The sequence below is a fragment of the Poecilia reticulata genome, linkage group LG6 (genome assembly GCF_000633615.1).
Source record: "Poecilia reticulata strain Guanapo linkage group LG6, Guppy_female_1.0+MT, whole genome shotgun sequence".
In the NCBI taxonomy this organism is placed as follows: Eukaryota; Metazoa; Chordata; class Actinopteri; order Cyprinodontiformes; family Poeciliidae; genus Poecilia; species Poecilia reticulata.
In genome coordinates, this window is record NC_024336.1 from 4342223 (window position 1) to 4359210 (window position 16988).

Sequence of the window (16988 nt, forward strand, 5' to 3'; positions counted from 1 at the left end):
CGGGTACTCCGGTTTCCTCCCACAGTCCAAAAACATGACTGTCAGGTTAATTGGCCTCTCCAAATTGCCCCTAGGTGTGAGTGTGTGTGTGCATGGTTGTGTGTCCTGTGTGTCTCTGTGTTGCCCTGTGACAGACTGGCGACCTGTCCAGGGTGACCCCGCCTCTCGCCCGGCACGCTAGCTGGAGATGGGCACCAGCAACCCTCCCGACCCCACTGAGGGACAAGGGTGAAAGAAAATGGATGGATGGATGTAGTTAGTCATATAATTTAATATGCTGAATAAGGCTAGATGATATGACTTACAAGATTCTTTTCATACCAGATTTGATTTTAATCGATTCTTCCCGTCCTCAATTTCTATAATAAAATCACAGAAAATATTTTCAAAAAGTGCCTTTATTTCAATCATCTGTTCTGTGAGTTGTATAAGGGAGCATTACGGTCAGGATACAGGATTTTTCAAATGCAAGAATGCAGTCATTCCATTAGAATAAAGATGCAATTTTATAACAATGTCTTAAAATTACAAGATGTTTTAATGAGAAATAAAGATTCAGATCTGATGTAACCAGCTCAGTCCATGTGGTTCTGACATTTGTCAGTAATCAAGAGGATGTACATTTCCACCTCAACTGACCAGGTAAGCATTAAGGTAAAAATAAAAATAAAATACTGTATAGACAAATACAGTATACAAAATGGAAAAAGAGCAACTGATAGAAATACTTTCTATATAAAGAAAAGCAAAAAAGTTAATAGCAGGAGAAAAGTTGATGGCAATATTAGCTCAGCCAATCTCTCCCTCCAGGAAGCCATCAAACAGAACTCCTGTCCAACTCCAGCTATAATAAAGTTTTAAAAAAGAGAGAAAGAAAACAGAAAGTTAAAATAACAAATAATGCCAAATTAATAATTCAGATCTAATGCGTTCTGGAATCTATTATTGACATTTTACAAATTTCACAAATCAGTTGGAAGGTTTCACAAATGTTCTATTTATTCTGCTGTTGGTACAGAATAATCTAGTTAAGTTTGAAATGTCTAGGTGTTGTATTTAAAGTACAACACATTAAAAAAGCTCAAGATAGTGAAAAATTAAGTGTAATCGCCCTTTAGCTATTTTCCGAATTAGATGCTACATTCTGTTGCTAACTTCAGCTTCGACTGATAGCTTGGGCACAATATAGATAGATCTATATGTTTATATATCTATATGTTTATATGGATATATATTTATATATCTATCTATAAAGCATAGATATGTAGATTGCACACTGCACAGATAATCAAAACACTTAACGTTTACGTAGCATCTTTGTAAGCTTGTCCCTGTTAGCTACGTCAGACATGAGGTATTATGGTGAATACAAATGATTCATTAACTTACCTTCAAAGTTATTGTGAAGTTTGACACACCCAGCTTAAATCCTTTGTTGTTGTTGGAGTATTTCAGGACGTCTTAATAATTCTATAAGCATCATTAATAGTCCTGCAGCGACGGAGGAGCCACTGTTAACATACTGTTGCCTGTGCACCGGAAGCAGGTTATGTGGCAAAAAAATGCGGAAGTGCTAAAACGGAAGTCCGTGGCATATACCCTATTGTCATCACTTTTCACCCCTTTAGGGTCTACATGAAACCTGAGAAACAAAGATTTATGAACCAAATAAGTTTTATTTATTACCAAATTTATTAGTGCCCCTTATAAAACACATCACTGTCTGTTGTACTCTCAGGTTAATTGGCCTCCATTGGAGTCTCGTCTTAACATCCACTGGCTCTTGTTCACATGTAAAACCCTGCTGTTTCTTTCACCTCCTTATTTAGTCCAGTTACTAAAATCCTCAAGATACAATACTCACAATGTACCCGCGACCCGACCCCGGATAAGCGGAAGAAAATGGATGGATGGATGGATGAAAATCCCTAAAGTCAAATATTCTTCAGGTCTTATGTCTTTCTGTTTTGCTGCTGCAAATGAATTTTCATCAAAATAACATCTCAACACTCATTTCATTTCTTGCTTTTTTAAGAAGTCATGTAATTGCTTTTGCAGAATGAACACTTTGCTCAATGTATGTAAATGTTATCTTTCCATTTTTACGTGTTTTAAAACTTTCATTATGAAATTGCCCTTAATGTTTTACTTAGTAAAAAGAAATATTAACTCTCTGGTGGTTGCATACTGCTTACCTGTTGTGTGGTGATGGAGTGTAAGCCATTAACAGCCCAGTCCACCTCAGGTATTGGCAGTGCGGAGCCATTGCAGATCACTGTTACTTCATCACCTTCCACAACTGTCAGGTTGCTGTGACTGACACTGACCACTGGCAGGTCTGGAACAGAGAAGCAGAGGCTGAGTTCACAAATGATGAAACACCTGATCTGGATAAAACGGGGACTTCTTGCTCAAGTGCACAGAGCAAACTTACCTTCACATTTTTAAGTCTTTTCAAGACTACAATCATGGACATGGAAATTCATTATAATTGTGTTATTCAGTCATTTATATGAAACTCTCAATTTCTTAAGTGGAGTGATTAAACAGCGTACAAGTTTAGAAATAAAAAAGAGCAATCAAGAAACCAGATTAACTATGTGTAAATATGACTGGCTACAACAAAACCAGGTGTATTTTGAGTTATTTACAAAGTCAGAAAGTTGGATTCTAAGCTTTCTATGTTGTCAAAGATGCAGAAATCATAAAAAAGTTGTTTGTGTGCATTAATAACGCTTCAGGGCTATATGTAATTTCGAAGCTGTCGTGACACCTGGTTGGGACTGATTGAGATCTTTCCAGGACACAGAGGAAACAGGTCACAAGAACCCGGAGGAAATAAGTAATCTTAAATTATGATTTAATGTTGATTGAAATTTATATAACCCTTATTGTAACAGAAATCTAGAAGCAACAAGTAATCTTGTATTATGAATTAATGGGATTAAAACTTATGCAATTCTTATTTTAAAATGTAGTACTAATTAATGTTATGAGTTATGTGATCTTGATTGAAAAGTAAATGGAAAAAATCATAAAGGAATAAGAAGTAATGACTGCAAGTTAGATGAAAATGTCTCATACTGTGTCGCAAACTCGAGGCTGAGTGGGAGGACAAACTGTGAGCACGGAAGAAACAGGAAGTGGTGTTGTGAAATGCATAGAGGACCAGATGTTGAGTACAGATAAGAACTTCAGCAGGAGTAAAAGAGGAAGTTCAAGAGTCGAGTAGGAAAGAAGTCAACGGTTAACCAAGGCGCTTGACGTCAAGGAAAATAGTGCAAGGAGAGTTGTGCAAGCAGCTGGTACATGCACAACTGAAATGCAGAAGTATAGAGAATTGTGTAAGCCGCAGATGCGCACACAACCGAAATACAGAGAGTATAAAAATACATGAGAGGGAAGAATCGGGGTTCTTTGTTCCGCAGTGTTCAAGTCAAGACCACACGAAGATGCAGGATCAGATAATGGCAACGCTTTGAAACCACGGGAAGGTGAAGACTTTGCACTGTTCGAGAAGGGAACAAGATCCGTCTACCCACAGCCCGGGTTCTGATTTGACAACCTCCCTACACTTAACCCAAGAATATCTCAACGATGCTGCAGTAGACATGGGGGATAGACAAAGATCGCCTATGGATAAAAAACTGAGCTCATGGAGGATACTCACCAGTTCGACTTTGGATTTATTCTAAAAAGGACTCTGCCTCGACAAGACGGTCCCTGACCATGGATATTAAAGTTTCTGCTGCCAAGACCAACTCAGCATCTGGGGATGAGTGGAACTGCATCCCAAAGCCTCTCCTATAGTTCAGTGACACAGTATAGGGACTGGAGGGAAGTGTGATTTCCAAATTTCTTACATATATTAATTTCTTGATTTTTGATTGAAGAAGCTGTATGTCATTTTCCCCTGCTAAAGCTTGCTAATAAAGTATTAAAGTCTAATTGATGCTGTGGACAGTTAAATTAATTAAGTCATAGGAAAATTAATTCTTCTGGTTGATATAAAATCAATGTTCATGATCCTAGTAAATTAGGGGGCTTCAGACATTTCTTTGGTTATGATAAATAATGACCTTGGGACTCATGCCGGGTCTCTAAAGTTATCTAGACTGTAACAAGTGCACGTTATTAATAGAGAAAGAGCTACCGTTAACAGGAGGGGTTTTTGAAACCAGGCAACGGCAGGCTACTCCGGTGACTGGTTCATTAACTGTAAAAGGTCATAGCTTCTGGATCTGAAGGTAGTTAGAGTCTAGACGCATCTTTCTCGCTCCCAGCTTAAACAGAATGTCCTGTATATTCTCATCTGTAGTAATACTCAGAGGTTAGAGGCTTCTCTGACCCGTTAGGTGGAGAGCTGGTCAGTAGTCAGTCTGCTGGAGTCTGAGAGGAGGTATGGGCGTGGCTGACTATTGTGTAATAACAAAGCATAATGAAAGAAAAACAGACTTGAGTTGCTTTGGCAGAAACGGGCCGTAAATAAAAATAAAAATTATGGTCATAATTTTACTGACACACGTGTCTTCTGGTCAGTTTATCAATCTGCTATAACATAACATCGTTAATCATTTTTAGGCCATATTTTTGGTAAATCTTTTAAGCTAACATACCTGCACATCACAATATATATAAAATTAGAAGAAGAGGTTTATGATACTGGAAAGTTTTTGGTAATGTGAGTCATCAGAGTATCAAAAAGTGAGTTTTTCTTATTTATGCAACAAAAAGCTTCATCCACAAATTAAAATAGTTGTGTATTCTTTAAAGAAAAGGACATCTCGAAACATTTCTTAAACCATTACTTTTACCAACAAAGAACTACATTTATTTACAATCAATATGAATGGAAAACTTAGAATTTATTACATTATTTAAATTTTACTCTATTTGATTTGAGTCTTTTCTCACCACAGTTGGTGACATTCATGTCCAGCAGCAGAATCTGTGTGTGTTCGGTGGAGCAGGTCAGTTGCTGGCTGCTCAGGCCCGCCTCTCCTCTCTGCTGCCACAGCTGCAGCCAGCGGATCTCACACCCACAGGAAAACACCACTCCCTCCAGATACCTGCAGAAAAAACAGTCAGTTTTGTAATAAGGTGCTCACAGAAGAGGGCAAGAAGGTTAAAATAAAGAAAGACTTTATCAAGCTTTCTTAAAACGGAGAAACACATTGCACATTGAATTTAACCATTTATAGCTGAATGGTTTCAGCTATAAATGGAAGAACTGTCTCTGAAATATTTTTTCAAGGATAAGTCAGCAGTCTGTCTGAAATAAAATGGGAAAAGATTTTTTCTGGTTACATTTTTGTATGCCTGTGAGGGATTCATCCACCTACTAACAGGTTCTGTCTTTACTTTCTATGCATAACATTCATTTAATAAAATATATTTGTTTTTATTTGTGTTGATCTACTTGGGGAAGTTTAATGCTGGTATTCTTGATACCATATTCTTCAGGTACTGCTCAGTGTTATTTTTGTGTGAAACGCATATTCTGGAAATGTGAGCCCAAAATGCTAGCTTGGTTTCATCCTGATCCTGACTGAATAAATATCTTTTGTGTTTGGATTAGGACTTGACATCAGTCCATCTTAGATCTATGTTAACATATAAGGCAGGAGGATTGAATCAGAGTAAGAGAGRAACTATTATCATGCAGATTCACCTAGAGGTGTACTGACAGCAGGTCAGTGAAAAAAAACAATCCAGGGCTGACTTACAGTGCTGTGAGCTGCAGATGTTCAAAGACATGCCAGGACAGAGTCTTCAACATGGGGTTCATAGACAGGTTTCTAAGGGAGAAATCGATAAAAAGGCAGAGACTGAAAAGGTGCATATGGCAGAAATTTGAAAGTTAATATTTAGAGAACAAAAAGAGAAAAATATCATAAATAAAAACAGAATATTGCTTTTATCTCTGATAATTATTTCCACTGGATTGTTCAGTAATTTACTGTTTACTGATCAGGGGACGTCTGGAGGCAAATGGTTGGACTGAATGTTATATAAGGGTTTCACAGAAAGGGGGCAGAAATTTTAGATGTTGCTCATTCACTTTTTTTCCACTTTACAATTGCGCACTTGTTATGTTGGTCTGGCTCATAAGTTTGTGGAGGAAATTTTACAAATGCGGACAAGTTTGAGGAGATGAAATACATTTGCAAAGCTCAGAAATACTGACGCATCATTGAAACGAAGCATTATGTTGCTCCAAAGTTCAGAAGACACAGTAGGACTTTGTGGACTCACATGTAGCGCAAGTTAAGGTTCTTGGAGAAAACCCGAGGATGGAGTGTGTGCAGGCTGCTTCGGGTGATAGTTCTGTTAAACACACATTTGAAAAAAGAGAGAAGACAGATCACACACGTGTTAATACAATAAACACTCCAAAGGGTTTATGTTAGGCTTGATTGGCCTCAGTTATCATGTTAAATGTTAGAAAATATGAAGTAATGTTAAAAACCTAAACTATCATGGCTTCTTTAGGCTCCCAGGAGAACGACTCTTCTGTCTAAACAGAAACACCAGCACAGGTTCAGCTTTCGGAGGTTCATCTGAATGAACCTCAGGACGTCTGGAACACGAGCAGATAGCCAAGTTACTTCAATTCAATTCAAATTCATATTGAAAAATACTTTATTCATCCCAAAGAGAAATTAAATGTTGTTGTAACTCATTAATTTAGATTCTTCAGAGTTATCGAAGATGCTGATGGCTGTTGGCAGAAAAAAAATTCTTAACATCACGTTTGGTGAATTTGGCAGGCTGGATGGAATGTAACCATGAGATTACATCCAATCATGGAATATTGGATATCTGATATCTGAGATATCATCTGATATCTCTGGTGAATATCTTTCTTCAGAGATATAAGATTTATATTAATAATAAATACTTTTGACTTGGTCCTAAAAGGCTAATTTTAGTTTGCCCTGAAAGGTAAAGCCCTCCTACTGAAAAAGGACACCATGGCTGTAATTTACCATCACTGACATCTCAACAATTTTCAAACTTTATAATTTTTTAAAAGGAGTAATTTGTCACATAGTTTAACATTTAATGAAAATCTTCTAAAGACAATATTTGAGGTTTATTTTTCATGTGTTTATACTTTTTTGGGAGGCCTTTTCATCAAGCTCACTTTAAAAAAATGCACTGCAACTGCTGCTGGCAATGAACCAGATGAATGGAGGCAAAAATATTTTTATGGCCAGCTGGGGATTTATTTAAAACACAAACAATGTTATTCTGMATACGGAAACATGTGTACAAATACTTTACTCACAGTCTCTGTAGGCCAGGGTACAGCTCCATGTCCACATCTTTCAGTGCTTTCAGACCTGTCCAGTTATCAAGGTATCTGCAGGGAAAAAACACAAMATTTAACTAAGAGAAAGTAAAAACTTTCTGTCATTCACTTATTTAGGTTATTTAACCATCATATTGGTGCATAGTGCTATTATATTTCTTTTAAATGTTGCAGGAACCCCTGATTCATCTTTCTTTTTTTTTTTACTTTTTTGAAAAAAATAAAACTTCTTCAAATATGGGGASTGTGGATGCGGAATATCTGTGCTGCTGTTTAGAGTTGAGATGCTATTTTATACTAGAATAGCTTTGCTGATAGGCTAAGTCCTTTTTGATTAACTTTAACACAGACACTTGTGTGTCAGCTTTAGAGGTATGAATACAAAGGTTATGGCTCAGGATTTTGTATGTAAAAAAAAAGTTTTAAATTGTGTTAGGACACATTGAAATCATAATTAAATAATTGCAATGAACAAGTTAAAGTCCAGGCCCTGATACGTAAATAAATGCAACATAAATTCATACTACATACAAGATAAGATAGACAAAACATTAATAATATTAAAAACTGCTAAAACTGACACTAAGGAGAAGGAGAAACAAATAGGTATCATTCCCAAACATGGTGTGTAACAGATTACAGAATCCTAAGGACTAATATACTGTAGTTAATTATGCTAACCGTTCATCAGTTTTAAAATAAACTTGCTGATAATTGTTAAATGAAATAAGATYATTAAATGCTCCACCACCCAAATCAGAGAAATGATCATTTTTTGCCCTGATTCAAGTTTGTTTCTGTGATAAAGGAGGTACAACATTAAAAGCTAACAGTGCTGTGGGCCTCAAGCACTGATACATTAAACAGCCCAGATTTATCTGGAATCTATGAGTTCATATATGACTGAAGTTCTCTGACATAATTAATGCATTAAAGACAGGACATATTGATTTTTTCTTCATTTTTATAATAGATAGCATTTTAAATTTGACATTAGGAAAGGATTGATCCACATATATTGATTTCTTGTCATAATGTCTTTGGTTGAAAGCTGTTAGAAACGCATTAACAGGAGTTATACTGTATGTTCACACGCAGACAGACTTGCTTACAAAAAGCATGGTAATAAGGTTAGTCAAACTGGTTCCAAAAATACTAGCAAAATAAACATGAAGTAATTAAGTTTTTTTTGCAGCAACTAGCAGCACAGCCATGTTAAGGTCATAAGGTCAGAGGGCAGCATTGACTTTGGGTTGGACTAACCTGTTCAGCAGAATCACACATGACTTTAGACTGGGAGCAAAACCAAAATCACAGCTGAACTACTTCAGTTCCATMCAGTTTTCTTAATGCCAAAGATAAAGTATATGTAAAACTTAACTAGGGTTTCTCCGATAATCATTATGGCCATCAGGAATGTAGGATTTGTACATTATGTGTGGAATTAATAATGTGTTTCAGTTACACAGTAAAATTCAGTAAAGTGTCAAATAAACAGTGTCGGAGCATGTGGACCCTATAAGGGATAATTCAACAACAGTAAGAGTAAAATGCCTCCCTATGATTTGCAGTGTTGGTGTAAAAATCAACCTCAGAAATAGAGAAAGAGAGAGATGGAGCATGAGAGACAGATACTCAACTCTCCAGGAAACCTGCATTAATGTTCAATAAATTTATAACTGTAAACAGTCATTAAATTAACCATACATATAACTGAGCTCTACTGAAACTAATGTTCTTCATGTGAAATGACATAACAAGACTAATTACTAATAACATTATATGGTAAATGAAGCTTTGGCCCAAATTCAATCTGGAAGACTCTTTAGCCTCACCTGCCTCATCAATCAGCACCTCCCTCTCATCACCCTGGACCTATCAGAGCTGGATCAAGCCACGCCATGGCCAATCATTGATCAAGCTCCAGTTGATAAAGACCTTCATCCATGGCCTCCTCCACTTACCAGCTACGATCAACCCACCTCCGCCCCATCTCCATCGTCAGTTCCCGGCTCTTCAGCCCACATCCTTCTTCGACCTCCGCCACCACTATAGGCCCCGGGGGGTCTACATTCCTATGCAGCATCAGGAATGTTTATCGAGCTTATCGAAGCTCCAGCTTGACGTCCTCGGCCGGGGCCTGAACGCCAAAGGACTTTAATGTTTATCTGTCATTAAACTTTTTTAAATCGCTTTCTTTCTCTGTCTGAGTCTCTCCAGATTGAACTTCATTTAGAAGGTGGCAGAATTAGTCATGGTTATTGGTATTTATTCTTCACATTTGATCAACAATAGTTAAAGCTTTACTTGATAATTATCTTTAGCAGCTAATTTATTAATAAAAAAAATAATTATTTATTTCAAGGAGAGGTTCTGTGAAAATACAAAAGTGGACTGCTGACCCTACACTAAGATATGGAATCTCTTAAATATGATGTCTTAAATCTGCTGCCAACCTACTGATGTATTAGAGAAATCTATTATACCGACAAATAACATTACAGTTCCTACTTAACCTTCAACCAAAAGCAGCCAGCCTGATTATTAATTTATATACTTGCGAACTGGAGAAACATCTTTACCTCTTTGACTGCAGGACCATACACATCAGTAATGAATATGATGTCTAAAAGAAAGGCTGTTTATAAGTTATCTGTTCCCCACATCATGTGTCCATTATGAAAACTTTTTCTGATAAGTACATCCTCTAATATATTTTTTCCAAATTAACAATAACCTATAAATCACTGAAGTATGCATCCAGTACAGAAGCACCGTTCTCATACTGCAGGTGACAATGGTCCTTTAGCAGTATATGAACAGCAGTGGTGAGTTTGACATGTTTTAATCTATGATGTATTATTTCTGTATTAATTACAGTATGTGAGCATTAAAATAACATAACTGTTGGTGTGTGTCCGGCATTGTAATCAGCTCATTATGGGTCACAGCAATGACGGTATGTCGACGTATACTGCACACATTATCTGTGGTAGACCTGGACATTTTACAGCCACCATCCATCCAAAGGTTGTCAGCCCACAGACAACCTTTGGCATGAGTTTGTAAGAAAAGTGTAAATCCTAATAATCTGATAAAGGTGTGAGAAGTACTTTTATTTTGAAGGCTACTACTGCTTTCTTGATGTCATCAATGGATTTATGTGGCCCAGCAAATGTGCTGAATTGCTTTCAAGAAGTTAGCTTAACCCTGACATATGTCAGCTAAAAACTTTAGACATGGAATGCAGCGTTTTGTACAGAAGAGGATTTTTAAGTGGACCTGATCCATAGCAAGGCCTAGACCAGGGCTGGTGTCCTGCAACTCTTAGATGTCTCCCTGGTCCAACACACTTGAATCCAACAGCTGAATCACCTCCTAAGTGCAGTCAAGTTCTACAGAGTGACGGGGACAAATCCTGGACTTTAGATCGATTAATTTAAGTCAATTTAAATGTATCAAGAACATAACCTATTGCAATGAATAATTCATCAAGAGATGTTGTGCAGGTGAGTCTTTAAATGAACCATGCTGTTGATGCGTTAACTAAAATGTTATTTCATCAGGGTAAAAGATCTGAATCGCAGACAGTTTGTTTCACTGTTGGAGGAGACTGATGGAGAACAGAGGCTACCCGAAAATCCAAACCGGCTTATTGGCTCTGCGATTCAGAGACGGCTCTGGCTGACAAAGTTACTAAAACACTTTGGGGCTTGGATGCAGAGACTCAGGAGTTTTGTGAAAAGAAGTGCAAGAACGACAGCAGATCTGGCYTTTGCTGTCGATGTGAGTCATTAATGAATGAATGAAGGAAAGTGGTTCTCAATAAACAAACACACAATCCAGTCATTGCTTTTTTTGCATGAAATAAGTGTGATGTTGGATTTTGAACATCACAAATGCTTGAAACAAGCATTAATAAAGCTCGATTCACTTTATTAATGTCAATAATGTAAATAGAAATGAACATTTTACATTAAATGAATTTTTWAAAAAAAGAACATTTAAATTTCAAAATGCCTTTTGGGACTTTACATTAAGTACTATATACATATAAGAAAATAATTTCCTAGAATTTATAATTGCCTACCCCAGATCTGTTGCAATAGAATAAAATTCTCTACATTTTCAGCTGTCACCACAGTCTGATTCAACACTTCCTCTGTAGCGTCCTTTTGGTCTGCTTTATTATTGGTAGCATAACCTCTTTGAATTTTTTTACTGTTTTTAATTAATAAAAAAGTCAAAGTGAGTGTCCAATGCAATAGAAAACAGCAACCCAGAGGTCAGATTCAAGTAAGGTTGAGAGGTTGCATCTGAGCAGAACTCTTCATCGGCCCGACCCGGTTCTATGGTCTGTGGTTCCTGCAAAGCTAGAAAGAACATGCACGGATAGAGAAAACCAAAATATTTTGACAGTAAAATAATTCCTTCAATTATATATTTTAAATGTACCTTGTTTCTTTTTATATTACATGAAGGACATTTTAAAAATAAACTTTAAAAGTTTTTTAATATAAAAGCAAAATATAGTTTCCTGTGTAATAATCATTTAGTGATGACTCTTCAACAAAAAGTTAAAAAGTCTGATTGTTTGGTGCTATATTAGACTGGTAATGGTTTCCTTCGTGAGATTCTTTAATAGCAGCCTTAAGAAAAAACAGAATATATCTTTCCCAGTGAATAAGATGCAGTTATAGAAAGTAATATTCCGTATTAAAAAGGCCAAAGAAATATAGGTGGGCATACCAGTACAGTGAAACGGAGAGTTTTGTGGAAAACATGGAGGTCAAAACTGGGAAATAATCCTTTGACTATCTGCACAGCTGAAAGACTTGGTGTCCTTTTCTTTTAACTGTTGTGATAATAAATTGCAACATAGGAGTTACTTTAGTTTCTTTTTATGCTTTTCATGAAAAGAAATATAAGCCTAAAAATGTTTCTCCAAATGAAATGAGAGACTGGCAAACTAGCAGCAGCCATGTTAGGCTAATACTAAGATTCCTTTAAAAGCAGAGAAGACATTAGATAGCATCCTGGCTTTTGTTTCCTTTAGTTGGTGTTTTTCTCACCGTCAGCAGAGTAATTAAAAAATGTAGTGATAATTGAAAATAAAAGATTTCTCAACATTAACCTTTTATTTCACCCTAATGAGATCAAATTGATTTAATGTGAAAACATTTTATGTGATTTAGTAAACTCCTACAAACTCAACTTTTCTTTGTCCTATTTATGAAGATGTAAATAAACACAGAGTTACGATCTGTTGCTGGTGAATTGGGTCTAAAAGAACTCTTACATGCTGGAGATGTTCTGGAAAAGGTCCACAATGCTCTCGCTCATATTCTCCGCGCCTGCCATGTGGAAAGACAGCAGCTGAGAAATGCTGCTGTTGTCCGACTTGTTGCAGTAGATCTCGGTGGAAGAGCAGGTGCAGGTAGGCGGGCAGTCCAGCAGGGAGCTCAGGCTGCTGTGGAACAAACAGACCAGCAGAAGGAAAACCTTCCAGCAGCTGCTCCTCACAGTCTGGTCAAAGGAACATGTTCTCCGGACCCCCTTGTCGGGATCACTAACATCCTTCATCTTCCTGCACTGCTTCTTTCTGTGGAAACAATAAAAATAGCTTTTCCTCAGTTTATCTGGTAGAAGCGGTACTTTCCTCTCTCAACACAGTCCAAACGCCAGCAGAGAGAACCTCTCCTCGTCCATATGTCCTGTGTGGATCATGTCTGTAGGAGCGCAAAGACACTGAAGAAAAAACATGAACAGTCTTCCAGGTTGGCTACATGGCTGAAAGGGATCTCAGGGTTCAGGCCCCATCCGTCTGCTTTTCTCTTCTGTCATTCATCCTGGCATCTCCATTTCTCCCCTCCCTCTCTGCCTCAGTTGATATTCCCACTGTGGGTCCCTGTTGTCACCATATGGTGAACTTTAAGCTCCACCTACACACCGAGGACCATGGCTTTCCAACCAATGACGCACAGAGGACAGAAATGAACAGAAATAAAAATAAAAGCAGAACTATATAAATATCCTAATAAATAATTCAATACACTTAAAATACACAAATGAACTTACTTTACCTCATATTTTATCATTTAATTGACCCTCATATATACATATTTAATATGTATATTATATATATATGTGTTTTTTAATTATCATTATTTTTATGTTTTTCCTTTTACTTAGAGATGCATTTACAGTTGGCACCAGATATTTACATACACAAACACATTTTGTTCTGAAGTTAAATCAGACAAAGCTTTTGTTATTTTTGCTGAGTTAGAATTACTGAAATTATTTCTGCTTACTAAAAGCCAGAAAACGTGGCGAGAAAATTTTTTAGAAATATTTTTGTGCCATTGTATTTGTCATTGTTTCAGAAATAAGTTTCTCTTCTTTTTTTGTATTTCTACTTATCCATCGGAAACATAKAATTCAAAAATTTACATACATTTGATAAGTATCAAATGTATACTGATGTATACTAAAAGACTTTGATGGAAGTCTTTCAAAATGTAGGACTTGCATCAAACCTTTTGGGTTTCCATCCACAAGCTTGTCACAGTAGCTTCTTGGAATTCTGGCCCATTCCTCCTGACTGAACTGCTGGAACTATGCGTATATTTTGTAGGCAGGCCTTTTCAGGTCTTCCCACAAACTCTCCTTATGATTGAGATCAGGGCTTTGTGAYGGCCTCAGACCACAAAGCCCTAAAAAGGAAAATCTTTGTCCTTGTGTCCAATTGCAAACTGCAGTCTGTTGTTTTATGTTTCTTTTGAAGTAAAGGCTTCTTCCTTGCTGAGTGGCCATTAGCTCATGATGGTACCTGTCATGTTTCACTCTTTTCCCAACTTTAGCTTAATTTTGTTGGGATCTGGGGTTTCAGTTTTTTGGGGGGATTCTTATTTTTGCCAATTTTGGTGTTCCTTCAGTCTCTCTATTTAGTTTGCCCTGTTTTCCACTTTTGTTCTTCCTTAGTGATTCTAGTTATGTTTTTCTTGTTTCTAGTTTTTTGTTCTTGTGCATCACTTTTCTTTAGTCCAAGTTAGTGTTTGAATTGTTTCCTGTTCCCCTGTGCCTCCTTCTCTCTCCCTTCTCCCCCTCAGTTAGATCCTACTCTCACAACTGTTCTCAATTTACTCATCAGTCAAGCCACTGCTTCCACCCCCTCCCTCCCAGTATTTAGACTCCTCTCTTTCTATTAGTAGTCACCAGTTCATTTTGTTACCCAGCCACAGCTCAGCACTCTCCTTGTGTCCTCCTGAAATTCCTTTATGTCTTTTGTTTTTGTATTTGCTTGGATTTTTTTCTTCCACTGGATGTCCCGTTTTGTAAATTGGTTTTGTCTTTGTTACAATAAATTCTCATGTTTTTTGCCTGCTGTTCTTTGGTCCTCTTCAACCACTACCATGACAAATTAATTTTATATTTCTTATATGATTTCATTGTATTACTGTGAAGCTCTTTCTTGAATGACCTTGTTTCTGAGTGTTACTGTACAAATAAAGTTGACTCATCTTTAGTAAAAACAAAGATCCTACGAAGAAGAAATTGTGGCACTCATCTAAACTGCGGTTCAAGTTCTCTTTAATGCATTACAATAAAAATAACAAAAGACAACGAAATCCTATTACATGACAGTGGGTATATTTTTCTCTTGTAGTAAATTATTGGAAATAACTACAGTGCTGGGGCCAGAGAGCTTATCATGCTCTCGATAAAGGGGTTTGGCCCTCTGTCATTCAGAGGATATTAATCAGATGGCATGACTTCATAATGTACCCATGACAGTAATGCATTATGGGAGAATTATTGATTCATAGTGACCAGTTAATGCACTGCTTGTCGACTAGGCTATGTTTTTGAGGCATAGATAAGAGTAACCTATTTCTATCCCTACACACATGCACACGCACACACATGCTATCCCTTTGTATTTAATCACTGATCAATAATTGTGACCAATTAACTTGCTTAGGTATTCATTGATGATTTTATATGCCTAGTTTTCTGTTATTTTGTATGCAGAGTATTATAGAAAATGCTCCATATGAATGCTGAGATGAATTATTATTTTTTGGGGAGATTGTATGAAATTCTGTAGGTCTGACCAGATCACAGGTCTGTTTCTGTCTTTAGGACTTGTATGTTCTCGATCAACTCCTAGTACAGTCTAGAGCCAGAATCTCCCTTTGTTTATCTCAGACGTTATAAATCAAAATAAATATTAACCATTTCTGATCCATCTTTTTCATGTTTGGTTCTTATCTTTGTTTAGAGGTTTGACCTGAATCCAAAAATAACAAGATCAAGGTTTTAAGATCCTAAAGTTTTGATATTCTAACAGAGATTTAGCTTTAACACAGTGTAATTTTCACATCACTGTATTTTGGTCATTTTTATTCAGTGAATGTCTACACTAAAATAAAAAGACTTAATTCTTTTTTTCAGAATACAAGCTCATGGCTTATTACATCTAGTGCTGCAAAACTAACACAGAGGTACAAAAACCACAGTTACACACCCTAATGGAGCCTTATTTCCTATTAAAGGTGGAGAAAGAGGTTTTCCTGCCTGTCTGGGGCCTTTCATTTGTCCCCAGGGCCTCCTGTGGGTCTGTGTAGATGAGTTGTGGCCTTCTAAACAGCTAAGCACATCAGGACACAGCCTGAAACCACATGCATCTAAAACCACCAAGAGCAACTCAGAAACATTACTGGATTTAATGTATGACTGGTTTAATACGCAGTACATCATGTAAGACACACAAGCACTCTGCTGGTTTGTTATTTTATAACCAGCAAAACAAAAGCATGGAAATGGTAGCTAAAAGAAAAACAGAGACTTTCTATTGTCATTGCAGTTCTTAAATAGTTTTTAAAAAATTGTCAGAGAATCCATCCATCCATCGTCTATATCTGCTCATCCACAGGGTTGTAGAGGGCCTGGTGCCTTTCTCCAGCGGTCACTGGGTAAGAGGTACTGTACTGGACAGGTTACTAGTCCATCTCAGAAGAAAAATTAGTGAAACTTTTTTTTTTTCTAACGGACGCATTTTACTATCTGCCTAATTGATAGTAAAATCAATTAGTCAGTACCAGTAAGTCATTACTGGTGCAAAATAATGATTGTAAAATGTTTGTATACCACTAAGATCAGTGGTATACCACTACGATCAATGGTATACAATCAGTGGTATACATCAGTCTGCAGAAATGTTTTTGCAGCTGTCAATAAAATGGAAGGGCAACACAATGTGCATGTGCTACTGTCTGTACAATTAAGATGTGTCTCACCTAATGTAAGCCAATCAGTTGAGGCATGTGCGCTGCTTTCCAGAAATCAGAACACGAGTGGTCCATTGTATATTTGTGTAAGTTGTATGAAAATGAATTTAGAGAATTGGGCATGTGTAAGAAATCTTTCAAATTTTTGGTTGTGGATATTTAAAGGTAAGCCTTCAGAATTAGAGCAGACTGTAAACAAAGTTTTCTTGTCCAGCAGAGTCTGACCTCACAACGGTGTTTCTAAAAGAATGACTTAAAATGTCAATAAACACACTCCTAAATCTTGTGGAAAGTCTTTCTAGAAGAGCTGAAACTTGTATAGCTGCAAATGGTGAACCCATGTCATACTAAACACTAAGAATGAAGTGTCACTCATATGT

At 36.9% G+C, this 16988-nt stretch overlaps 1 protein-coding gene across 1 annotated transcript in view; it reads right to left on the reverse strand.

The window, feature by feature from the left end:
* LOC103465767 (NT-3 growth factor receptor-like) overlaps positions 1 to 13194 on the reverse strand; it is a 33918-nt gene extending 20724 nt beyond the window's left edge. The window contains exons 1-6 of the mRNA XM_008410902.2: positions 12615 to 13194; positions 7292 to 7366; positions 6256 to 6327; positions 5727 to 5798; positions 4915 to 5069; positions 2196 to 2338 (exon numbers count right to left, since the gene is read on the reverse strand). Coding sequence (XP_008409124.1) covers positions 2196 to 2338; positions 4915 to 5069; positions 5727 to 5798; positions 6256 to 6327; positions 7292 to 7366; positions 12615 to 12898 — 801 coding nt within the window. The 5' untranslated portion in view covers positions 12899 to 13194. The remainder of the gene's footprint in view (positions 1 to 2195; positions 2339 to 4914; positions 5070 to 5726; positions 5799 to 6255; positions 6328 to 7291; positions 7367 to 12614) is intronic.
* Positions 13195 to 16988: the final 3794 nt, after the last annotated feature.